General features: G+C 48.9%; 1 protein-coding gene across 1 annotated transcript in view; it reads right to left on the reverse strand.

Annotated features, from left to right (window-relative positions):
* The window catches only part of LOC118935949 (protein kinase cAMP-dependent X-linked catalytic subunit), a 58,423-nt gene that overhangs the window by 23,941 nt on the left and 7,070 nt on the right, over positions 1–27,412 (reverse strand). The window contains exons 2-3 of the mRNA XM_036932620.2: positions 13,453–13,621; positions 3,027–3,290 (exon numbers count right to left, since the gene is read on the reverse strand). Coding sequence (XP_036788515.1) covers positions 3,027–3,290; positions 13,453–13,621 — 433 coding nt within the window. The remainder of the gene's footprint in view (positions 1–3,026; positions 3,291–13,452; positions 13,622–27,412) is intronic.

A 27,412-nucleotide genomic window follows, 5' to 3' on the forward strand; every position in this document is an offset into this window, starting at 1 on the left:
AAGGAATAAGCACCATGACATCATGAAAACCCAATCTAGACTGTGGGGCTTCCCAAGGGGCAAATGACCCAGTTTATCTGACAAATAAATGGTCTAAGGGGGAAAAAGTTTGAAGGGGAACGTGTGGATTAAATGAAGCTAAGACACAAATCAGGCAAATGCAATGTGGAAATCTTGCTTCGATCCCTATTTACGGGGAACAAAAAGACATTTTTGAGACCTCTGGGGGAAGTCTCTGAATGTTGACTGGTTGTTAGACGATAATAAGGACTTTTTCCTTTAATTTTGTGAGCAGTGATGATGGCATGGACGTCACCTCTGAAGAGCTTGTTATCTGATGGCACGGTGGGTACTTGTTTTAAAATAATTCAAGCAATAAAGATGTGAGAGGAGCAGAAGATTAACTAAGATGTCAAAGCTCTGGTATCCTAGTGAATCTGGGTGATTGGTACAGAGGATTTAATAGACACTATTCTCTCGACTTTCGTGTTTGTTTGAAAATGTCAAATAACAATTGTAAAAGATTGGATTCCACTGTATCCGTAACCAGGTGGCAGACGTGAAAATGCAAAGGGCAGCATGCCATTTAACATCCAAATTTAAGAAACTAAAAGAGAATAACTAAATTAAATGTATCACTATTTTATCATTTTAGAAAAAAAATGGTAATAATTCTAGTTCCTTTCTAACTCTGTGAGGTGGGCTATGTGCATAATATAAGGTTTGTATGTAAAGTGGTTTCATACAATAGGAAATATCACTGCGAGAAAACAAAAGTTTGGTAAAATCATAAGAGAAAAACATCCATCCCTCACGGACAACCTACAAAAAGTATGAGATTATGACACCATTAGTACCTGAGGATCATATTTATGTATTTATATAGTGGGGAGTGTATGTAATTAAAACAGGCTTAAACACACCATACCCATGCTATAGAAAAATATGAGAAACACCTTTCCCTATAATTAGAGGTTCCAAACGATTAGTCAACATGAATCTGTTTTGTGGTATCTATTCTGTGGTGACCCCCAGAGACTCTGGTGAATGTTTTCCCCTTTTTATTCAAAAATCCTGTGTGTGGTCTGAATCCTGAACCAGTATACAGGTCATACACCTCAGCAGAGCTGGTCAAGAAGAACAAATACAATCCAGAAAAACAAATAAAAAGGAGGAAAAAAAAAGACCAAAAAAAAATTTTTTTTAAGGGTTTGCAGTTTGCACCGTGCGCTAGCCACAGACTAAAGAAAGATGAAGTTTTTGGTAAAAATAATACATCAGTGGTAATGAGCCTTGTTTTCCGAGATCCACGCTATGAAGTAAATGTAATGCTGGGTGTTAGGAAGTAAACCATTGAATCTTAAATGGGCATCAAGGGTTCAGTGGAGAAGAACGCGGTTTGGCCAAATCTATAATCAAGTGAATATGTGAGAACTTCTATTTCTGGTTGCTTGCAATCGGACTTCCAAAGAACTGAACATGGTATAAAGTACAATAAAGGGTATGCCACATACCAGCATGCTGCCTTAGGGGGAGCTCTAATATTAGAAACCACTTTTTTTAATAAGGTCTCCACTCTCTGTAAAAGCGTCTCGTTTCTATGTGTTTTAGTCTTTGCAATGGACTAGATGGAATTCTATTGGGGGAAATCTGAATCTAAGTGCATCATACAGTTCCCAGGATGGCCCCTTTCTAAAAACCACCAGAGTTTTTAGGTTTTTCTAAAAATCACCAGATGAGCCACTTAGTGCACGACCGTCCGGGTACCTCGTTTCCCAGAAATGCAGGTGTCCCCATAGGTGAGGAAGACACTGAACACCTTCACCCCATGCCACTAAGGAACGGGACAACACGGGTATATTTTCCAGGTCTGTCCGTCTGCTATGGGAGCCACTACCACACATGCATCAACTGAACACTTGAAATGTACTGAGAAACTGAAATTTTAATGGTCTGTAAATTTAAATCTAAAAACCAATACTCACAACTACTGAAAAACTTGATTAAATGTTGAAATGATCATATTTGGGTTGTACAGCGGACCCTTGACCAACACAGGTTTCAATTGTGGTTCATAAAATTCCTTTATGCTTAGATTTGTTTCAATGAAAATATTATTACATGAAAATACTGTATTACATGAAAAGGCTGTCAGGCATCCTCTCTTCCTTATGATTTTCTTAACATTTTCTTTTTCTCTAGCTTCCTTTATGGTAAGAATATAGTATACAATACAGATAACATACAAAATGTGTGTTCATACACTTTATGTTATCAGTAAGGTTTCTGGTCAAAAGTAGGCTCTGAGCAGTTAAGTTTCGGGGGAATCAAAAGTGATATACATTGATTTTCGACTGTGTGGGGGTCAATGGGGGTCACTGCCCCTATGTTCATTGTTCAAGTGTCAACTATCCTGAATTAAATAGGCTATATCATGAAATGATATGCACCTTTTCTGCTTTTTAAAACATGGCTACTTGAACATTTTAAGTAACACATGAGGTTGGTATTGCATTTGAATTGGATACCCCTGTTCTAGATCAAGATTAATTTCAGGAACATTAATTACTAAAAAGGTCCAGGGTAAGAAAATGTTCATCTCTGTCCCTCTTAATGGAATATTTGATGACTGCATGTTATTATCAACAGCTGGGATGTATCTAAAGTAATACAGTCTAGTCTCCATCTCTGAGTGGCTATGTGTCTGTCTCTCTTTTTTAAATCCCTTCAGGTTTCTATTTTTGAATTTTTGTGAGCTTTATTCTGACCAGTTTGCGAACAAAATCATTTGCCCTGTAACCAAATATGCAGCTGAGACGTGGAAACCCCCATGATGTCCATTGACGGATGACTGGATAAAGATGTGGTCTGTATATGCAAGGGAATATTACTTGGCTGTGAAAAGGGGAATCGTGCTGTCTGTAAAAACATGGATGGACCTTGGTGGGGGCGTCATGCTAAGTGAGATCAGCTGGATGGGGAGGGGGGACTGTGGGTGCAGGGAAGGGAAGAAGACGGTCACTTACTTGTCTACCAGTTTCTTGGCGAACCCAAAGTCGGTGAGCTTGATGTGACCGTCCCTGTCCAGCAATATGTTTTCAGGCTTCAGGTCCCGGTACACGATCTCCCTGGAGTGCAGGTACTCGATGGCGCACACGATCTCTGCCGAGTAGAAGAGTCCGGTGCTGCCGGAGAAGCGGCCCCGGTTACGCAGGTAACTGAACAGCTCGCCGCCCGGCACGAACTCCATCAGCATGTACAGGAAGTGTTCGTCGTGCCACGTCCAGAACCTGGAGAGGCCACCGTGCAAACACAGGTGTCAGGGCACGGGCGGAGACGGGTGTCAGGGCACAGGCTCGGGCCGATTCAGGACTCGATCCAAACAGGGGCCCAGGCTCAGAGTCCGTCAGTGCCAAGGCATGGTGCACACGGATGTAACGTCACGTGCAAAGATATGCAGTAAGGTATATGTACATACATGGGTAGGTGGTGAGACTCGGGTACGAGGAAGGGATACTGTCAGGGTGCAGACGCGTGTGGATAAGGGTGTACCCGAGAAATGCACAATGGTCTCAGAATGGGCCAGAATCATCACAATGTGGAGACCATAAACTGGCTAACAGCTCTTTATGGGCTGTGCTGTGCCCGCCTAACATTCACACACCATCATCCAAAACCCCCAGGACTTCAGAACACGATTCCATTAGGAGATAAGGTCTCGAGAGGAGACTAAGGGAAAATGAGGTTATAGGGTGAGCCCTGAGCCACAGGACGGGTGTCCTTATAGGAAGAGATGAGGACACAGACACGCACAGAGGGATGACCCCGTGAGGACACAGGGAGAGGACGGCGTGCACATGGAGGGCCAGTCCTGCCTGCACCTGGACCTCGGGGCCCAGCCTCCAGACAGGGAAGATTCAATGTCTGTGTTCTAAGCTGCCCTATCAGGTTTTGTAGCACCAAGCAGTCAGACCCAGTGGGCATTCAGCGATCCCATGACATTCCATGAAGACTGGAAATTCGCAGTACATTAACGGACTGGCAGGACAAGGGGGTCATCAGTAAAGTCCAGAGAAAGGCACTTCTAAGCAATTGCACGTAGGAGACTGCCTGCATCAAGGAGACGCTCTCCACAAAGGAGCTGATTAACCCCACCAAGGAGGCGGCAGGCAGACATGGTGGAGGGAAGGGGAGCAGGCGTGGGGTCTTATCTGAATTCCAGAAGTCTCAGTAAAGGGAGAAGAGATAAATATACTGCTCTCGGGAGATAAACTGATGGAGGGGAAAATGCTTCTGCGTGAAGGAGGCGTGGGGATAAGAGAAACAAGCGGTGGAGATAAGGACTTGTTTGCGAGCGGAGGTGAGAACATGAGCCGCCGATGCAAGAAGCACGGCGGGGGCCCCCTGGAGAAGCCGTCCCCCAGGACGCTGCCGGCCGAGGTCGGGCTGTGCCTGCCGGTGCTGTGACCAGTCCCTTGCGTCCTCTTGATCAGGACCGTGTGAGCCGTGGCTTACAGCCAACCTGATCCTAACTGGCCGAGTCCATCTCAACTTCACCAAAAACAAAATCATGCCTAGGAACCGGCCACCCTTGGAGGGTGGAGCTCAGGGCCCCCTCTAGCACAGGGTCCTGGCTGCTGGGCCCGGCCACTCCTGTAACACAAAGTAAAATAAAACTCAAAGCAAGTGGGGAGATGCTCATGGAATGTGCATGCCCTTGGCAATGGGGAGGCAGTTCAGGGACGACACCCACCCTCAAACAGGGGCGGCCTAAATGCCCTCCGGTCCCCATGCCGTTATTTCGGCCGCTCGGCAGCCGGGCAACCCTGAGGAGCTCAGTCAGGGGCAGTGGCTGGCAGGCATTTCCTTTGTTCGGTTAGCGGAAGCTGGCATCCATCTCTTGCTTCCCCTTCTCAAGTCTTACAGCCCAAAGGCTCAGGATTTGTGGTATGGAGGCAAAAGGGATGCAGGAAACGGAAAGAGCGTTTGGGGTTTTTGATGCCTTTGCTTTCTGGAGGAGAAATCGTCCATAGTTACCGCGACTGACCAGATACCCCCACATTCCTGAGATCATTTAAAGCAAAGATGAGTCCTTCTATTTCTGCCCCGTGCCCTACATTCACGTTCTGCCTAACGACGCATCTGGTTAAGTGTCCCCCTAGATGCTTCAACAGAAAGGCACACGATTTCCAAGCGGGACAGTCACCAATCGGCTTTCGTGAGCCAGCCTGGAACCCAAGGAAGATTTCACTCTTTTGGAGAAGAAACACAGTCTAGGGTTCAAATTAACACCTGATGGGTGAATTTGTACAATTGTGCAATGAACCTCTATGCAAGCTGGTGACTGTCTGGATTTCTTTGGGGAAGGGTGGGTGGCAAATTTAGCTACAACTCATCAGGAAAAGGCCTGGAGTTGTGGAATTTGGGGGGGGGGGCATTGAGCCCTTGAAAAGACCTTCATTGGCGACCGTGTGATCTTCCACAGCTCACGTGCTGAAGCACACACACGCACCTCATCCCTTAGCAGGCACCCCCTCTCTGGAAAGATCCTAGAGCCACTTCTGTTGATCGAAGACCAGGATCCTAATCTGCCCGGTTTGTTTAGCAACTCTTGAGCACAATGCACGCTAAGTTTCCCAGGCAACCTGGTTTTCCCCTTGGGGCAGCAGACATAATGAACAATGGGAGCAGATGTGAGGCCAAAGGAGGTTGGCGGGAAGGCACGCAGGAGCCTTCAGGATTAGGCAACCAGGTGGAGCGCATCAGCCTAGCAATGCTGTGAGTGGAGACCAGGAGACCGAGGTCAGCGACCTGAGTGGGTCAGCTGGGTTCTAGCAGAGCAGCGATCCCAGTTTCATCCATGGGTAGGTGGCCCACGTGCAGAGAATGAGTTAGGGCTCCCCGTCTATTATTCTGGGTTCCTCACACCACCGGTGTGCACTCTGACGGGGTGTCCTACCGTCCAGCCAGCTCTGACACTGTCTACCTGGGGATGGCGTCAGACCCCACAAGGGAAGGACTCGGCCCCACAAGACTGCCCCCCCCCGTCAGGTGCCGATTCCAGGTCCAGGGTGTCACCTGTGTTTCTTACCCACTAGCGACAAATCACGGTTCCCATGACCCCCTCCCTGGGTTTGATTAATTTGCTACAGTGGCTCACTCAGAGAACTCAGAGAAACAGTTTACTGACGAGACCAACAGCTTATGACAAAAAGATGTCCATCGGGGCAGCCAGATGGAAGAGATGCCCATGGCCCGGCTGGGGGAGGGGGTGCGGGGCTTCTGTGCCCTCTCCAAGAAGCCACCTTTCTGGTCTCCACGCCTTCACCAACCCAGAAGCTCTCGAAAGCCCCTCCCAGGGGGGTTTTGTGGAGGCATCATTCTGCAGGCATTGACAGATTAAATCCTTGGTCACTGGGGATGGGCTGGACCTGCAGCCTCTCTCCCCAGCTAGAGGTAGGGGTGGGGTACAAGTTCCACCTTCTATTACAGGACGGTTCCCCTGGCAACCAGCCCCCACCCTCCGCGGCTTCCCAGAGGCCACCTCCTTCCCGTAACAAAACACACCTTTCTGGCTCCCCTCCCAGGAAATTTCAAGGGTTTTAGGAGCTCTGAGCCAGGAACTGGATCAAAACCACATATACACTTTCCTCTTATAAATCACAGTATCACCTTGACAAATGGCACAGACCCGTGACTGAGAAGCAAGAACCATACCAGTGGTTAAGGTTGGGTGGCGTTAAGATTTAGGGCACCAAGACCTCCATAATAATGAAGAAGGCATCCACAAACCGTAATGCCTACGTAGGTTCTACATTCAGTGGTCCAGTCACTTCTACAGACGCACACACCAGTCACACTGGATGAATCATGAGCACCTGGAGAAGTGACTTTCCAAATAAAGGTACTCCATATGGGAGTCGCAAATAATGCGTATGGAAAAGCAAAATTCCTGGTGCCCTGACTCCGTCTCCTTCTCCAAATCATAGATGTCAAATATCGTTTGGAAAAGAAAAATTCCTCTGACGTATACCTTTCAAGTCTCCATCCGTAAGACTTTTCATATTTGGAGAGAATCTGTGAAGAGCTCAGTATTATTAAGAACTAAAACATTCAGAGTTACTGCCTTCCTATTCCAAACACGTTCACAAACATGAAATCACCACTTGCGGCTTCTGTCCTGGAGTCCACGTGGCCATCAATCAATTAAAAACTGAGTTTATAAGATGCAAACCAGCATGAATGGTGCCCTGCCAATCTTGGTTAAGTCCTTCTTGTTAATTGCTGTTTTCCTTACTGACAAATTTTGACCAGGGGACGTATTCTGCCACACAGCACCCTGGCAGCCGGGATACAGGATACAGAGAAATGGAAAGGAAGCCCCGTTTTGACTGCTGTGAGTCGTGCGGGCAGGCTGCAGAGATGACGCAAAGCACAAGGACGGAGGCTGGACGGTTCGTCGGTCTCGGGCAGCTGGGGAGAGACATGCATGTAAGAAGTTTGGAGACGAAGAAGCAATCCACACTTGGAGCCCTGGAGGAATGTCAGGGGTCCACTTTTGACATGAGACCCTGAACCAAGAACTGTCTAATCAGGACGGAGCAGGAGCTAAGTGGACACAAGTCTGGCTCGCAGGGTGGCAGGTGTGAGTGAGAAGCATGGCTCTCTGAGTCCAGAACCCGTGGGGCACGTGGGTGAGCACAATCACTGGGGCACATGCACACAGGCCTGCCCTTACACCAACCCCCACTCGCCGCCCTCCTTGACTACGCTTTGCCTGGCCAAGCTCCTCCCCCAGGAAAAGGCAGGTCCCTTGGTCTCACCTTCAGGGTAACAGATGGATAAGCAAACGTGGTCCATCCATACGAGGGAATACTATGCAGCCAGGAAAAAAGAAGGGCCGTCTGACACCTGCTACAATGTGGGTGGACCTCAGGACAAGATGTTCAGTGACATAAGCCGGGTACAGACAGATACATCCTGTGTGATTCCAGTCCTATGAGGTCCCTAGCGGCGTCACATCCGTACAGACAGCAAGTGGATGGTGGGGCTGGGGGCTGGGCTTTGGGGGGTTTGTTAATGGGGACAGAACTTCCATTTGGGAAATGGCAAGTCGGAACATCCTGGAGATGGATGGATGGTGGGGACGGCTGCAGGACCTTGTGAATGTGCTCAATGCCCCCAAACTGCGTCTTAAAAATGGTTAGAATGGTAAATTTTACGTTAGGTACCTTTTCATCACCATGAAAAATTTTAAACTTAAAAATGTATTCAAGCGTACGTATGCATCCACGAGCCTATGAAGAGCCAAAGAAACACTGTTGTTCATGATGAGCGGGTGGGCACGTGCAGGAGGCTGGTTCCTGCCTGTCCAGGGGGCTCCAGCTCCGAGCTGCCGGAGCCCAAGGCACTTTCTATCCTAAACCTGATCATGCCTTCTGTTTGCAAAGTGTGTGGGAAGGGCTCTTACCAAAAACAGTTGAATAGACTCTAAAGCCAGCCTTATTAACTTGATGACGCCTACCTTCCCCTGTCACAATTTCTCCCCATGCAGCCATCAAGCTGGGTGTGTGCCAGTGAGAGCAAATGAAACCCACCTGGGGCCACCCGATCCTGTAAGCCCATCTCCCGTGCAATCTGAGACAGCTTCTCCTCTGTAACGACCTGGCCGAAGGGACCAGTCCTTCCCCATGGTGACCTTGGGGGGCTTGTTCCATCTCCCACCCGTGGTCTCCTCCTGTCTGTTCCTGTCCGCAAGGCTCCCTCGGGATCTCCACCTGATGGTTCCCCAGGAATGACTGCTCACCCAATCTCTGCCTCCTGGTCCTTTGCACTTAAACTATCCCACCTGCAATGTACTCTCTGTGTGGGTGCAACCTGCTACGCTGTGTCACCCAGAGAGGGTGTGACCTCCTCATCCCTGTCACCACCCAAATGCAGAGAGAACCCAGAACCTAATGTATGGGGTTCGCCATGTTCCTGTGCCCAGCCACTTGCCATCGAGCTGATCCAGAGCTGCCCTGCTGCACCCTTCCTGATCTGGAAGGATTCTCCCAAACTATCACCCCACAAATCCCGGCTCCTCCTACAAAAGTCTGCTGACGCGTCCACCTCGTCTGGGTCCCCGATGTCTTTGCCCATTTGGTGGCTGATGCCTCATCATCCATGAGGCCCACATCGAGAACAACCTCATATGGGGACCTTACATCTCCACTCTATGGAGACAACTGATAGGTCCCCCTGGTCCCCTCAAACCCCAAACATACATTGCATCAATTTCAGAGAGAACTGGGAATGGGGACTTGGGCGGGGCCACCTTCCTGCGTGACATCTGCCCCTTGCAGCCACGATGAACAGGAAAGAGCTATTTTGGGGTTTTTGCTTTGAAAATGCAAAGGAAGAGAAACTAAAGCAATTGGAACAAGGTGTTTTTCCCCCTGTACCAGGACATAGGTACGGTTTTGTCCACACACTGGCTGCATAACTGTGGAGAGCAGACCCAACCGTGGACAGGGTCCACTTTAGACTGAAGCATGATTTCCTCAAGGCGGAGATACAAGAAGGCTACGCCCTGCGGGGGACACCTCCCAGATCTTTTTTTCAAGATGCACAGAAGAAAGATGATCGAACGCGGCTGGCCCCAAAATCCCATGAGCTGGCTTCTGCTGTGGGCAGGCAGTACCGTGACACAGGGGTCGGTCTGGGTCTACAGACTAATCATCACGACGGAATGGAACCTGGGCTCGGGGCTGGGTCAGGACTCACTGCCCACTTCATCTGTCTCTGCTGCACATGTTCTCAACCAGAGCAGGTCTGTCCCCCCCAGGAGACAACTGGCAATGCCTAGAGGCATTCAGGTCGTCCCAACTGGGAGAGGCGGTGTGCATAGCGTCCATGGGTGGGCCCTGTCCAATCAGTTGGAGGTGTCAAGAGCCAAATGGAAAAGGGATTCTGCTGTGGATTTGTCTTCTGTGCACAAATGGTCTCTGAGTTTCCAGGTTGCTGAGTGCCCTGCAGATTTCAGAGGCGTGACTGCAACATCGAGTCTTACCCAAATGTCCAGTCACCTGGCCTGGCACAGAGAGTTTAGACCTCTGGCCCCTCCAGTCATGAGTCAGCTCTGTAAAACCTCTCTCATTATTACTAGGCAGTGTGCTATCTGCTCTTGCATTTCTTACGTGAGCATTAATTTTTATCAAGTTAATATATACAAAAAAATAAAAACACAGCAATTCCCTGGCTTACCTTGATTTCCTTGAATTAATGATGTCACATCAATGCAATTCTATTCCGACTACAGGTATGTGAGAATTTTGAGGCACGCGGTACACAGTAGGGATACAAGAGGCATGTGGTGGAGGGGGTGCTCATCCTAGCCCAGGTGTGGCCGGACACTTCTTTGTAGAGCAAACGGCTGTGCTGGAAGGAAGGTCTGGGGTCTGGGCTGGAGAAGACTAGAAGGAAGCACTGCGACGGACCAGAGAACAGGACAGGAGGAGCAGGGTGGCGGGCTCAGGATTGTGGACATGGGGAGCATGGGGAAATATAGTGGCCAGATGTGCACAAGCTGGAAGGTGGCCGGAGACGACTACCCTGCAGTCCCCAGATTAGCTTCTATTGGTCATCCAGGGTTACAGAAGGGTTTCCAGCCAAGAGACACATCATCTACCTATCATCTGTCTATCTACCTATGCACCTACCTACCTCTTTATCCATCCATCCATCAATCCATTATGTCTACCTATTTATCCATCCTTCTACCTATCTATACATATCTATCTACATACGTACCTACCTACCTCTTATCTATCATCTATCTATCTACATATCTGTCTATTATCTATCACCAACTTTATCTATTCATTCATCAGATCTTTTCCTATCTACCAATCCTTCACCCATCCATCCATCCACCCATCCCTCCACTCACCCATCTATCCGTCCATCCATCCATCCATGCATCCATCTATGCATCCATGCATCTGTCCATCCGTCCATCCATCCATCCATCCACTCATTCGCCCATCCATCCATCCATCCACCCATCCATCCACCCATCATCCGTCCACCCACTCCATCTGTCTCTGGCAGCGGTCCACAACTGAGGACTACTTAACCCCCTCGTAGGCTTTTTGCCAATGTCTAGAGACATGTTTTGCTGTCACCTCTGGGGAGGGGAGTTGTGGTAGCAGCATCAGGTGGGGAGACCAGGGACGCTATTACGCACCCAGAACAGCCCCCAACACAGAGGATTACATGGCCCCAGATGTCGGCAGTGCCAAGAACTGAGAACACAGGCTCTGGATCCAAACGAGCCTCAGACACTAGGAACTTCTGGAAGCGTAACGAGCAAGAAGTAGACAAGGGAGGGATCCTGGTCTTATGGCAGACCACACACACACCTTTCTCCCGGGGAAACCTTGACTTTGTCCCAATTTCCGTTAGCTGGACAGTGAGTTACTCAGCTCCTCTAAGACGATCTCTCCAGTGGCTGAGCTGGCCTTCAGAACAGCTCTAACCCCAAACAGAATGTGTTCTCTGATGTGCATTTAAACGAACACTGGCAGATTTTCAAAAATACAACCAGAAGCACTTCAAATCCTGAACTTGGAAAATGCCCCTGGTGGTCCTGCCAGAACACTGCAGGGGGAACTTCTGTTTCCTGTTGCCCGTCAGCTTGACGCTTGGCATCATGAACATGCCATGTGGTTTCCAAAAAATGCAAGCAAAACTGCTCGGTGTTTCTGCAGAGCATGGAAAGCGGCATGTCGGATGAAGCAACTCTCATGTGCAAGGGAAATTGCACGGCTGGGACTAAAGACATTCTTCATTCATGGTCTTTTCCCGCTGAGACATGTCCCTGCGCATGTGGCTGAGGACACCCTCTGGCTCTCGCCAGATGCAGCATGCCCTCCCATGCTCTGTGAAAGCAAACTCAAGAGCCTGCTTATCCTAGCTCCATTGAAACCTGGTTTTCAAACACACCTGGTCCCCCAAGGGCTGATGCACAGAAAAACAAAACTCTGCATAATAAGATCCCCCCTGCCTTTCTTGGAAAATTTACCCATAGAGCACCTTCTGGAATACACCCTGTGTTTCTGGCTCAAGACTTCCTGTATTTGGTAAATGCCCAAGACAGCTGGCCTGAATCACAGGAGAACCATTTGGCTGTATTGCACAGGAATAGAACTCTCCTTTAGAAAATATTTATGTAAAAGCCTTGCAAGCTAAGGTTCTTTCCCAGAGCCACACAGAAGAGACATAAGTAGATGCTCTTATAGAAAACACATGACTAGGAGCTTAATTCCAGAGGATCATGTACACACACTGGTTTTTCTAACCACTGTTCCCCTGCCGGACCTGATGACTGAGAGGTGCTCATGCCCCCCAATGCACAACTATTGTTGTTTGTATGACTCAAGAGCATGGCATTCTACTGATGTTCCATAATGGCACGAGATCACCGTTTAGCTCCAGAAAAGACATTTTTTAGGAGAAAAAGTCGGCCACTTCCCTTCTTGTCCTGTTAACTGTGCAATCTGGCCCTACTCTGGGTAAGATGCTGATTTGGGCTTGAAGGATACTGCTGTGGCGGCTGGAATAAAGAGGTGTACCTTCCTGAGCTGGGGTGCACGCAACATGCTTGAAGACCCGTCTCCATGTGCGGGCAGGTGCATCGGAGAAGAGAGCAGGTGTTGGTCAGGTAGGAGGGGTGCAGGATCCCAAGTCGCAAAGGAAGGATGCACTGCACAGGAGGGGTGGGCTGGGACAATGCAAATGCACCCTGCGCCTTCTACTTCAGGCGGCTTCCCATGACTGAATGACAGACAGGAGGGCGTAGGAAAAGAGACAGAATGGGAGGGAAAGACAGAGGCCTCGGCGAGCCCTGTACAGGACGCTAAGTCACTGGGGCTTTATTCTGGGCAGCTTGGAATCCACTATGGATTTGTAGGTGAGGATGCAAATCTCTGGAGAGAGATATGGAGATGGGCCCCACGGCTTTAATGAGCAGGATGCAAGAAGCAAGGCTGGGAAGGAAGACAGCTGGGACGGCAGTGCAGAGAATCCGGGCAGACACGGGGCACCAGGTGAGGCAGGGGCTGCAGGAATGAGCTTGAGGAGTGCGAGGAAGATGGTGCGGGGAAGACACGGGGATGGGGTGGAAGGTGCTCACGGTGGGGAAAGAGAGCCGTCTCTGGGCTCTCCACCTCCAGCACCTGGTGGGTGGATGACAGTCCTACCCTCCGGTGGAAGGTAGGAGATCTCCATGCAGGTAGGAGATGGTCCCACCCCCTACTAGGAAGCAGCATGAGGAAGAGCCCAGTGGTGCCCAGCACCTGCAGTCGGAAGGGCCTGCCGTGCATCTGCGTGGAGATGTCAAACAGTCCACAGGAAACCCACAGTGGGGACCAAGGGGAGGGAGTGGGGAGGAGCCCCCAGAGGAGGACTCACAGCTTGACCAGGAACGGATGGTTGACTTCCTTCAGCACCGACTTCTCGTTGTGCACGTGCTGTTCCTGCTTCAGGCGGATGACGTCCGGGATGCTCATCACCTTGAGGGCGAAGAAATGCTTGGCCGTCTTCTCCTTGACCAGCTGCACCCGCCCAAACGTCCCTGTGCCTGCAGGGGCGAGAACAGGAAGGACTCCATCAGGAAATGCAGCAAGGGAATGTATGGGGGGGTGCGTTCCCTCAGCATGTCTTTTTTCTTGACAGCTTTCCAGGTAAAGACGGGGTATAAGGTCCACAAACTTCCTCCCAAAGACACGTGCGTAATGTGCAGAAAGCAGTTCCTCTTGGTTTAAAAAATTTGCCATGGGTGTGGACAGTGTTACAGGTGTACACACCTACACAGGTAGGATATAGAGGGATCTGTTATGATGGAGAAGAAAGGACATTTAAAAACTGCAACCGTGACACACAGGAAAGGAAACCAACCCTGTTTGGTACCCAGGTAGGACATTTTCAACCAAAATGCCCTCCCCTCTGCCTCTCTCTGTAGCCCCTTCCTATTTCTAGAAGGCTCCATGTGGGGTAGGGGGAAACGGTATGGTGCACACCTTCCTGCCCTTCATGCAGGCTGGCAATCACTCAATGCCAACAGGAGGTCAAAGATCCAAACGAGTTTAATTTGTGGCCAGAGAAGAGGTAAAGTAGAGGGCAGAAAAATGGAAATCCGTATGTCTTGAGTCCTGGGGTGCCTTGCACTGAGGTGTCTTATGTATGGTGGCTCCCCAGTCACCATCCGAACAATCATACAGTGGGCGCGGTCTCCCTAGGAATGGAGAATGGCTAACTAATAGTGCTTTCTGGAAAAAAATAATAATAAAGGCTCTCTGTCCATCAATCTGATGTGCTAGAAGGAAAAAACAGAATTCAAGGATGGCTTGATAGAAAAACACACCTCCGGCACCACCAGATTGCAACTGATTTTCTTTCTCCTTTAGAGTTTGGAATTGCACACACTAACGTGAAAAATAATAAAGTTACACTCGAGCAAAACACTTATCATTGCGATTTTCTATTCATCAAAATCCCCGAGCTATAAAATTCCCCTCGCCTTGTGGGGGGAGGGCTGTGGGAGGGCACGATAAGGAATTCTGACTTTTAAATGAAGTCTCCCATCGAATGTTTTCCTGGAGCACATGTAGAAAGGGGTCTACAAAAACTAAGAAAAAAAGCAAATGGTGCGTGACAGTATGTTTTTAAAGGATATCCTCAAAAACAAGAGTATGTAATTATGAAACAAGTAAACATCTCACAGTTTAAAATGAATAGGAGGCTGTCGGCCTTGACATTCTGATGTCTTTCTTCTGTATTATCTGTCTCTACTGCCCAGAGGGAACCCATTCATTACCTAAGTGTATTTACAAGTAAAACTTTGTCTTTTTAGCATTTGTCTTTGACCCTCCACTGACAGTTCTCGATGACTATGAGAAAAACAACACAGCTGGGACTCAATAGACTTTCTTATATGCCCGTCCGTGATGTCATTTCAGCTTTCTCTGCGCCGCGTGAGCTGCAAACACACAGAAATGAAAACAGGTTTCTTGTGTGCTCAAGCAAACGCCTGCATTAGCCTGGGAGACACAGGGAGTCCCTCAATGCCACAGTGTGAGCACAGCTGCACAGGTAAACAACCTCGTTCGAGGTGGGAAAATGTGGCGTGCTATCATTTTTAAGTTGATCGGCTTACAAGGAACTAAAAGCAGACATGACATAAATGGTGTTGGAAGTTGATCATTATTGGCGGAAAAAAAGGGCAGAGCTTTAACCTGCTTGGTGTCAGGACACTTTCCAAAATGCACCTCCAGCTCTCAGTTATCTCCCTTCAGAAAGTAGGCAAGTCTGTTTTTTAGCCTTGCTGCAGCTAAGGATTGGTCATATGACCTGCCTCTGCCTGGTTAGATGCACACGGAATATTATGCAGCTATGAAAAGGGAGTCTTGCCATTTGCAATGATACAGATGGACCCTGGGGATGGTCTGCTAAGTGAGATAAGCGAGACACAGACAAATACTGTGCGATCTCACTGATACGTGAAATCTATAAAGACAAGACTCAGAGAAACAGAGAACACATCTTTGTGTGGAGATCCTTCTGCAATACATGTATCGAATCATCTTTGTACACCTGACACTGGTATAATGTTATGTCAAGAAATTTTTGTTTTTAAAGAAGTCTTTTCTTTTTTTTTTTTCAAAGCCAGACATCTCCTCCCTGATAAAAGGAGTCTTCAAGGAAAAAAAATTCCCTCTGCCCAACCTTGGAGACCCCTGTCTTTTCTACCCCAAGCTGGGACATTATGTGAGACAGAGAAAAAGGACTCACTTGGGAGGCGGCTCTTACATGGAAGGTATTCCCAGTCAAAGATTTAAGCTGAAAATCAAGTATATGGGCTCTTCAGTTCCCTCCCCACAATCCCAAAGTCTACACGCGTCTTCCCAAGCTCACCTGGCCCCAAAACACTGCGCCTGACTTAATATGAAACGATTCGGTCTTGATCGCCCTCTGTGTGAATATTTACTCATTTCACTACAGAAAGAGTCATGTGCCAATCAACATGCACACCCGATGACCGTCCCAAATTGTGAGTAATTTCAAATTCCGACGCACGGCGGGCCGTGGATTTCCCGTAGGCGGCAGAGTGACGTTTAGCAATCTCTTGAGAAGGCGGGGGTGCACCCTTGCCATAGCTGGTCTAACACGGGTTTTTCTTTTAGCAAGATATCTCTGTTTCTCCAGCTCACTTTCCAGATGAGGGAGATGGTTCCAAGTTATGGCCGTCCTGTGTGTGTGATTCAGTGTTTATAAACATGGGAGTGAGGCAGACCTGGGCTCCCTCTCTTCCCCAGCGGGGGAGTCCTGGCCTTTCAAAGCCTTTGCCATTCTCTTCCTTGCTGTGTGCACCCCCACCCACCCCAAGCACTCATGCCAGACTCCACACAGACTCATGCACGCTTTCTGTCTAGGGGGATGGAGAGGACAGAAAAGATTTCCACGCTTATGTAATCCCAAGCCGCCAGAAAAACGCCGTCGGCGTGTGCCAAGGTGCTTCTCCATGCACACACGCCTCCTTGTGTACACACACTCCACAGTCAGCAACATGCAGCACCTCTGTCCGTGTGTCTAGACAACCCCGCAGAATGAAAACATTAACAGAATCACCACGAACACAGCATAGCGTGCACTGGAAAGCCCCCTTTCTACTCAGAAGTCACGGCTGGGTTAAAAACAAAACGAAACAGAGTAAGGTGTGAGAAAGAACAGAAAACGCATTGTTCCTCCTCAAAAGAGATGGACCATCCTCGCCACCCAAGAACAACTCACAGCCTGTTTTCAGGGGAGGGAGTTTCCACGGGTTCGGGAAAGGAGCACACCATCCACCACAACACACCCTTATTTAGTCTTTGAAAGTCCACCATGCAAAACAGTCCATGAATTGGGAAAAAACTCAAATTCAAGTTTGTGTGAGGTTTTTTTTTTTTTCCCCCCCAAGTTTGCTGGAACTTAAAAGACTTCAGAAAAATCGATAGAGAATGCAACAAGGAACGTAGCATAGAATGCCGAGCAGTTGCAAAAGGGGCAAAATGAACAACTCTGGATTTTATTCTGGGATGCAGGTGGGTCATCAGAAACGGGACAGGCCACGTCCTCTTATTCCGTCCAGCAGGCACGGCCCTGAACCCCGCTGGGGCCCCTCCCTCCTGCCTGAGTTGTGCTTAAGAGGCAATGCCAAGGACCTAGCTCGGTCCCCCCAGGCTGGCTCACCCTGTGGGCTGGAAGGGAGTCACCCCACAGCCGGCCTGGCTTCTCTCCGTGTTACCTAAAGGGGGTCATTCTAATTCTCCCCCCATTGTTCAGGATTGAATTGTGTTCCCTTCCAAAGGTATGTTCAATTGCTAATGCCTGGTGCCTGTGAATATGTCTGTATTTGGAAATGAGGTCTTTAAAGATGTTAGATATACAGGAAGATGAGGTCCTGGAAGACCAAGGAGGCCCTTCATCCAACAGGACCAGAGAGAGCGGGAAATGACACGTGATAATGGGAACGTTTTCTGCACAAACGGGCCATCACTGGTCTTCTGCTCAGGTGGCACAAGTCCACGTGGCCTGTCCTCACCGGGAACAGCCCTGGCGTTAAGCTTCCTTGAGACGCCCAAGGAGGTTTCACCAAAAAAGGCAGCCACATGACACACGCCTTTTTGTCAATAGTGTCTGCGTGTCATTGTTGAATGACTACAAGTGAATGTATTTCTCAGCAGTTCGTCAACATGTACAAACGTAGTGCCCTCAACTAAAAATGTATATAGGTAATGCACTTGGATGTTATGATATGACTGTCTTGGTTCCCAATGACCTTTGCTTTATTGCTGAAACTCAGCAATCGAATGAAATACGTAGTATCTCTGTACCTTTCCCAAGACAGTCTGGCCACAGCTCAATGTTTTAGGAACACACCCCTCTTGTTAATTTACACTGGAGACTGTCAGGACATTATTCTACATACTTTCTTCTTGGGCATTAAGGAAATAACTACTCCACAACAAAGGGCATAGCCACTCTTTTGACAACAGAAAGCACAGACACAGAAGATTTGAGGGAATGCTTCAGAAGACATGCTGTTTTACAAATAATGGGGGAAAAAAACCGAAGTAGGATAATTATCACAACCACTGGACCACATCACCATCAGGACTAAAATTAGTGAAGATGTGTTAAAGGTGTGAAAGCATTTGTATGCCTATACCTAAATGACAATGTTTCCTGTGTGGTGCTGAAGACTGGGAAATTTAGCCATGACAGAAGAGAAATCAACATTGTCTTCCTTCTTTAGAAATAGCTAGGATTCCCTAAAAAAATGACTTGAGTGGATGCTTTTAGGGGTTTGCTATAAATAATATCACCTTGTCCACAGAGCCCAGGGAGGAATAGTTCACCGATCACACAAACAATTCTTAAATGCTGACCCTGTGCAGTTTGGGTCCTGGGCCCACCCTGGGAGGGAAGCAGTTCTGAACAGGATGGTTCGAGGCTGTGGGGATATTGTAGGGAGTCTCCAAAAATGCATAGATGCATTTTTCATGGATGTGTGTCTGACCCACCAATGAAAACATGAGCTTCATGCTTCTAGTCCATTCTTTATGCCGTTCAAATACACAGCCGCCCGGGGCACAAGCAGTGTCCAGGGCCCCCGCGAACACCTGTCTGCCCTCGTCCCTGGCAGGAGCGGTGCTCCGAGCGATGGGCAATGCGTCTCGAGTGTTTTCCCTGCAACGCTGCCCCCGAGCCTGCTGAAGGCTTCTAACGCCCGGCCAGTAACCCCAAGCGCCTCCACCTCCTCTCTCGAGCTTGCATGGAAAATAAAAGGCAGCTTCCAGAGATCACAGACCACACGGCCCTGGTGATCAGATTTCTTTTTGAGGAACTTACGTTACTTTCTTTGTCTGCTTCCCTAACAACAGGCGCCACGTTCTAAGAGCTAAGAACTCCGTTCATCGTCACAGGAAGGGAAGTGAGAGTGGATCTCAGTGGTTAAAAGGGCCAACACATCGTGCTGCAGGTGGTAGAGCCACGTGTCGCTGGCCACCAGCTGCCCTCTGATCTGCAGCACGTCTTGATCGCAGGATGCTGTGTGCGCCCTGCACACGGGAATTCTGGATGCCCCCACACTGGTGGGCACGTTCAAGGCGGAGACCTGGTCTTCTCTGAAATGCAGGGGAAAACACCCAGCAGCCTGAGGGGGACGGGACACTTCCCAGGAGCAGGGCTTCTCTGGGGAAGGACCGGCCGCCCCCAGGCCTCTGTGCGCTCTGAGAGGCAGCAACGTGAAAGGGCAGCGCCAACAAGGTACCCACAGAAGTGAGCAGAGCCCACCCCCACCGTCCTGGTAGTGCCTTGGCTGGCCACTGGGCTCTGCAGTGGGCGCTTTGAGGGAACACACCTGTTTGTCATGCTTCCACACGGGATTCAGGGACTCCCCACCAAGGAGCTGCAGACGGGTCTGGGCTATGCTTGCAACCCAAGGCTGCCTGAACACCACATCCACCTGTCCTCGTCCCCAAGGCAGAAATTCTGCACCACCGCGACTCCAGAGAGGACGACACACCCTTTGCTCCAGGTGGCGTGCAGGGAAGGTCGACAGGCACATAACAAGAGGCAGTACCTGGCAGACGGCTCTCAGAGTCAGCTGGGCGCCCTGGGGACAATCTGGGGGCTCCCCTCCAACACACTCAGTATCAGACATGCCACATGGGCCAGGTGCCAGCAAACACTCCCCTTTACCTGGAACCCCTGGCAATCACTTCTCTCTTCCATGCAATGAAGGCAATGGATTTACCTCCTACACCATTTGCACTGGTGACATTGTCTGCAAATGTCTAAAACAACGATACAAAGAAGAGGCCATTCCTAAGCAGATTGAAAGGAAGGACCTGCCCGCCATTAAAATGTCAGTGCCCTCTCCGTCACGACATCTGCTTCTATGTCATGAATGGACACATGCAGAAGGATGGAAGGTGCTACTACAGGTACCAGCGTCACGCGAGAGGGCAGGTGGGGGACAGAAACACGGCTACATCTCGCTGTGTCATTGTCTTATTACTATTATTTTTTTACTTTTGCACTATCAGAAAGTTTTATCTGTACCATCATTAGATTCATGCAAATTCATCCGTGAAAATGACTGCTATGTAGTGATTGCACAATTAACGACCTGATCCTCATGTATGACGTTTTCATTGTGTAAGTCTGTTCTTTTCCCTCACCTATCAGCACTCAAGGGACCTACAGACAAGATTAGAAACTGCAGTCTATGAAATCATATTGGTCTACCGCACGCAGTTTTCCTTCCAAGCCAATTTTCAGCATTACGGCTGCACATGACCACATATGGTCAGATGTCTGTTTTATGGAAAACAGCATTTCAGAAGTATTTTTAAAAGAATGAGCGTTCACTCTCATTAAACTTAAAGTGGTGAATGAATCATTTGGGGCGTGAATTATGTTCCAATATGCAGAATGTTTTTTTTAAAGAACACGTGCTTTTAGATAAGCTTACCAAGTTTTGCTTTGGTTTAAGACTTGGACTGTTTACTTCAACGTGGAGCTGATAAACTGGCTCCAATTCGGCTCAGTGCAGGGCAGGAGGGCTTTGCTGGGCCAGTTCAGTCGTCTAGACAGCTTTTTGTTTTTCTTAAAACATGGAACGCCTCCAAATTTTCCTGAGTCAAGTCACATACCTGGTGAAGCTGTCGCATGAAAAATCGAACACAGGTTTTTAGAACTACAGTCGTCTTATTTTGCAGTTATTTACTAAATGATGCTCTCTCCTGATATATCGATACGGAATGCATAAGCACAAAGGAAAACAAGGAACACAGAAAGTTCCCACCCACCCCAGCCCACAGACCTAACACGCGGTGCATAAAGGAAATGCTTGGAATTCCTGCCTCAGCTCTGCTGTTCAGATAAGCGCGGTGTCTGCCGCTCTGAACGGCATTTGGGTGAGTCTTCAGCAAGAAGAACAGAGGTGGTGCCTTCAAACGCTCACAGTACCAGCTGGCTGGGGGTGAGGACGCAGCCCCGGAACTGTATCCGGGATGGGATGGGGTGATGTCAAGGTACACCCCCAAATTACCAAGAACGTGCCACCCTTCCCATCGGGGTTTCTCAAGCTCGGCACTCCTGACATTCCGGGTTAGATAAATTCTCTGGGATGGTGTGTCCTGTGCACTGTGGGGTGTTGAGAAGCATCCCTTCTGCACCCACCAGATCCCAGTAGCGTCCCCCACCCAGTGGTGATGACCAGAAATGTCTCTAGACATCGCCAAGGGTCCCTGAGGCTGGGAAGGCAGAACTGCTCTTGGCTGTAAACCACTGCCAGAGAGAGATGATGGATGGACGGATGGATGGATGGATGGATGGACAGACAGATGACAGACTGATTGACTGACAGGCATGACAGGGCAAGCTCTGTGCCGTAGGACTTTCTGTGGTGACCATCCGATATTGTAGGGACAGGGTCACAGGTGGCCACTGAGGACCTGAAATGTGGCCACTGAAACTGACCCACTACATGACTGCACTTCACTGCATGACCGTGGCTCACGGCTACCACAATGGACGGCTTTAGAGGGCCTGCCCCCTAGATCACATGCAATTCTTGTATTATATCAATGGCCAATTGAAAAATACTTACAAATCTCCATCTCTGACAACTTTGTTCTGAATACAATCCAGCTGTCTGAGAAAATACTTAGTCAATTCTTTCTGTTGTGATTGATCCTGTGTGTGTGAGCGGTTCTCCGTGACTCCGAAGAGCAATGACCCCACAAGGCTGCCCTGGCGTGCACTTGCATTGTCATGTGGGGGTGGGTGGGGGGGGGGAGTGGAATTATCACAGCCATCGTCGCACTGATGAGCTCAGTGTGATGAATGACTCAGTTTTGGCTGCATGACTTCAGAAGACAGGCGTGTAGACGAACCTAAGCTTGAAATTTACCTTGGTGGAAGGGTCAAGAAAGATGTTTTCTTTGGAGAAAATAGGTTTTAAATGGAAATTGGAGGGTGGGGCAGACTGAAGGCTAGGAGTGGTCTGAGGGGCCGACAGGGTGTCCACGGAGAGCTGGACCCCTCCCCCCAGGAGGCACAGCCTTGAAGCCATGCCCTCCAGGGCTCCAGAGAAGGTCTAGAGTCGAGGGGTGCATCTGAGGGCCACCAGCTCCAACACCCATAACTCAGGTCCACAAGAACAAATAACACTGCCCCTTTGATTACTGAAATCTTTCTTTTTAAGTATTTAAAACATTCAACTGTTGAATGTAAAGCTCTGTTTTACCTCCACTGCAACATCCTATTCTTGTGGATGGAGACAGAATCTGCTCAAAAAGTTCTCTAAAAACAGGACTCAATGCGAGACTTCCTCTTCTCATTTCAGTGAGGTTCCCCTTTCTCTTTTAATGTTCCATCTTTAAGCTTCCCTGAACGATCTGCTTTTTTCTAGAATCACACGTGTTTGATTACATTGATGCCTCGCACACAACGGCGAGCTGAGCCACCCCAGGTTTGCGTTCTTTTCCTCTGTAAGGAGACAGGGGAGGGGGCGACTTGGAAAGAGTCCGTGTGCGGGTGAGGACGGGGGTCCCTGGAAGCAGGGGAATGGGGAGAGCTCTGCCGTGGGGTGTCTGCCTCCCATTTCCTTCCATTTCTCTACTGAGGAAACTGCTCCAACAGAACTGCCGGTTTTCTGCACACTGGGCACCTTTCAGGGGCGCATGGAGTTCTCAGAAAGGACACCCCTGCTCTGGCTTCGCTCCTCACCTCACCCAGGTTTGCAGCATGTCCGGGGTCTGTGCTGCCCAGCTGTCTCCTGCAGTCACTTCCCCCTCTTTAGTTCCATGGTCTGCCGCCTGCCTTTCATCCTGCAGGCCTGGGATGTGGTTTCCTGCCTGAGGACGACCCCTCATTGCCTTCTCGTGGGGTATCTGTGTCTATTTTATCCCTGTGTTTCTGGAAATCAACTATATTGGTAGTTTGAGAAAAACTTGGGATAGGCCGTGTGTGTGTGTGTGTGTGTGTGTGTGTGTATCTACCAGGTGCGCATCCATGTGTGTGTGTGTGTCTTCCAGGTGCGCATCCGTGTGTGTGTGTGTGTGTGTGTGTGTGTGTGTCAGGTGCACATCCGTGTGTACCCATCAGAAGTCTGCCAATATTTCCAAGGCTGAGAGGTGGGAGATAAATATATGTAATGATATATTGTTATATCATTATAGAATATAAAACATTATTGTAGAATTATTATGACTACATCATTATATTGACTACATCTTCTCAAGAAGAGTCTGTTTTGCTCACTTGAAAGCATTTTCCAGTGAAACCTCAAGTAACCTTTGGGATTTAGTCCATTAAAAAAATAAAAAGATACTGTAAAACGGGTCAGTGTGGAATGCAGCACGATTGATGTTTAGAAAACAGCAGCCGATTATTAATCACTTTTGGAAATTTTAAGTACATCCCTGAACATTTAACTGTATTAGGAAAAAGAGGCCTTCCTTGTGGATGTGGAATTCATCTCAGGTCCCAGAAAGACTCCGGGGACAGCAGCGAATGTCACTGAAAAGCTGTTTACAGTGTGATCGCTGACGGCATCTGAGAAATCCCTGGGAAGCTGCCCGGGTGGGACAGACTCCTGGAACAATGGGTTTCTGATTTCTGGTTGTATTTACTCGCATGGTAAAGATTCTTCAACGTCTAAGGCTGTGCTGGCCCCTGCAGAGCTCACCAACCACATGTGGCTATTTAAAGTGAAGCGAGGTGAAGTCAGATCCAATAATAATAAGTCAGCTGGGGTGTCCCATCCACCACAGAACATGGCCAAGTTCCTGTGGGCAGCGCTGCGCCCAGGAATCACCCAACAGAGGACCTTTGCTACAAAGAGAGTCCCCAGGAGAGACGGGTGAGCCCGGAACTGGCCACCCCAACACGCCGAATTAGTCACGCCAGCATAAGGGGTCCAAAGCGTAAGCCGTCTTATCTGCCTAACACTTGGGGCTCACACAGCCTATGTTGTTCCAAAGCGACTGAGATTTATTCCTATTTCATGTGACACAGGGGAAGGATGCAACTCTCAACTTACTCCTGCTACGGGGGAACAGTATTAAAATTGCATGGTAATATTAATTTTATCATGGGGATGCCCTTCACCTATCTAAGGAAAGCTACCCAAAACTTGGAAACATCGTCCAATGGCCGACTGCTGAGTTCTCCAACCAAGAGAATCGCCCCCATTTTAGAACCTCTGGCCTCCTATCTTTGTCCGTCTCTGTCTTGTCTTGACAATCGTAAGAGGCAAAGGTCCCTCATCAATTCTTCACACTGAGCTAACAGTTACTGCTCTCACCAGGGCCACATATCCTCAACAACTCACCCATTCTTGCAGTGTCTGGCTGAACACATATGGTGGGGTACCAACTCTGCCCCCAGGAACACCCAGGTCCATCCCGTATCAGAGACACCCGCGATTTGGACCTAACATATCGCTATATCCCTGTCTCTCCCACTCACACAGCTCAGCCAAAGCTGGTACTTAAGACTTCCCTCCAGAATCCTACATCTGCTCTTAAATCCCTACTTCCTCCTGGGCACCTTGACTACAATCTTTACCACAGTCCACTTTTTCTTGCGATTATTTCTGTTAGCAAGCTCTCAAAACCATCAACTGTGTCCTATCTTTTCACGTCCCCCCTGCCAATAACTGCAGGTGCCTGGCACACATATGGGTTAATAACCCATTTTCTGAAACAGCTCAAGAAATGCCTTTGCAAAGTGACTCCACATCTAAGTAGCAACAGGGACGTTCACATTTGTGAAGAAAATAAATGCGATTTTTAGTCGGACGTGACCACTTCAGTTGGAGGTAAGACAATGAAAAATTCGAGACTTGTTCTTCGACACGAGGTGGCGTTTCATTTTGCAGAAGACTCGCTGGACCCGGGACCCGCCGTTCCTCAGTCAAAGTGAAGGCAGACGCTAAATCAAGATCATCTTAGACCCGGTCATAGTTCAATAGTCCTCATAGATCATTCGGCCCTCCAGAAACATATCTAGGAGCACAGGAACGGTGTGATGGTGTGGGCTGTATCTGGAGACAGTACCCACATTACCAAGGAAAACAGAAATAGACAAAGCCCAGAGGAAGCGCGGACAGGTGCCATGGGTTGTCCGAGACAATCTGGTCACCCCTGAGGAAGTCCCTGGAAATTCCACCAAACAGCCACGTGAGAAGGACAGAGAAAAAGCCACGTGATGTTTTTGTATTTTTACAGAAGTGGTGGTGACCTCATGGACTCCCCACGGGTTTCAGGAGGCCATTTGGAGAAGCAATTTCATCTGAACTATGGGCTGATGAGAGCACCCCATCACTCCAGCAATGAGCTCTTCCAAGAGGAATTTCTTCCACCTCTTAAGTATTGTGCAAAGGGCACCCTTCTCCAAACACGACTTACTTTCAGCATGTTTCTGTCTTACGTTCTGCAAAGGACACGTTTTATTTGTTAGGATCTACCACGTGGTCTTGGAATTCTCATTCAGTACTTACGCTGACTTAGGTCGGTGTCATTTGGGAGTGTGATACGCACCCAAGACAAGCATTCTGAAAGTCTTCAATGAATGACACGTTCTGACATTGCAGCCAGATGTCCAGCCTTCCATCAATACCTGCTCAGAACCAGGACTTTTCTCCAGGGTCAAAGACGCCACTGGACAAACTGACTAAAATGTGCTTTCTCCCAGAAATCTTCCTGATATCCCAAAACCACCCCCCATGTTCTCGGGGAGATGCAATTCCCATTGCACACTCACTTCTCTAAAGAGCTGGGATCTGAGAGGGAGGGGATCTGAGGGTCCCACGGAGTGACCTTAAAATTGTCCCCTGTGGCCCTGAATTGGGGAAAACACAACACTAATCTTTGCACAATGCAGGCAGCCCTTGACCTGGGTAAGTGCACAGAATCCCAATTATTATCTAAGAACAATAAATGGGTCCATCTCCCAACTCTGTCCTTGACACCTGTCCACCCACAGCAAGAGAATGTGTTCTTTACCCAAGACATGTTTGTATACCCGCCCGATCACGGCGCAGCCCTGCAGTCAGGGTAAACGCGAAAGACAGGTGCCAAACGGCAGCCACGCGCCACCCACTGGGAAGCCAATAAAAACCCCCAAGGTCCTCGAGTCTTGACAAAAGCCACTCGCTCTGCCTTGATGGCCCTCTTGTTAAATCTGCCTTCAGTCAAAGCAAGAAAATCCAAAACCACTCTTTGCCCAACTGGATGACTATTTGTGTCAGCACCCTGCCTTCTACTTTCCAATCATCACAGGACGTTTTCCACAACCGATTAGGCTCCTGTCATGCTACAAATTAAACATCCTGGAAACCCCGAGAGACACAGCATAGTGCACATCTGGAGCAAAGACACCCCGAAGGAACAATTTATGAACCGCCTCTTGGGGTAGAGTGTGGGTGCACCTGTTGTCATAGCTCAGCAGGGACGCCGGGAAGCCACCTTCAGAAGGGAGACTGTTTTTCCCATGCCACGTGTCAGCCCAACTCAGGAGGACCTTCCAAAAACCGAAGATTCCTACGTTTTCAGCTACCAAGAGGTCTGTCGCCCCATCAAGCCAAAACCCGCATGGGGAGTGTGCGGACCTGTGTATGTTCTGGTAATCTTGTGTGTGCATGTACTACATGCTACTGAACATAAGAAGAAAAGCACAGCACAGCATAGATGACCTTTACCCCAAGACACGTATTTATACCCGCCCCATCAAGGAGGTTTATGCTTTCACCCCAGGTGTAAGCGCCCTCTCACGGTCCAGGAGGTAAAGGGCCCAGAACACAGCCCCACCCACCAAACCCTGCCCTGATGGCTTTGCCAGTCGCACCCCAAGTTCTGATGGGGTACACTGTAAAGCTAACGTCTACCCTGGGCTCAGTATGAGATGATCTGATCCTGCTGTTATTTTACTTTTTCTTTAAGAGAGTCCAGAACTACTGACGGCAGCTGACGTGAAAGGCATCGCATTTAGGGACACGCCTCTAGAGCAGGTGGATGCTGGCTTGTCTTCTGCACACTTTATGTCTGTGGCTTGTTCGCTGGGGGTGGGGGGGGAGCAGTTGTGGGAGTTGGTCCCTCGGAGAAGGAAGCTGGGGTTAAGCCAACTCCAGCTGGGAGAGAGTGACTCAAACCCAGGAAAAAGCCCAGCTCAGTAAAAGGACCAACGAGCCAGAAGCTAGCAAACACTCAGCTCCTAAGACGAGGCGGCTGCATGGAAGATGGTCTGAGGACATGAAGAGACGGTGTGTGCTTAGCGGTTTCCTTACACTGATGATTCGATTTCTTCCATGGCTCTG

This window comes from Manis pentadactyla, chromosome X (genome assembly GCF_030020395.1).
Source record: "Manis pentadactyla isolate mManPen7 chromosome X, mManPen7.hap1, whole genome shotgun sequence".
Lineage (NCBI taxonomy): Eukaryota > Metazoa > Chordata > Mammalia > Pholidota > Manidae > Manis > Manis pentadactyla.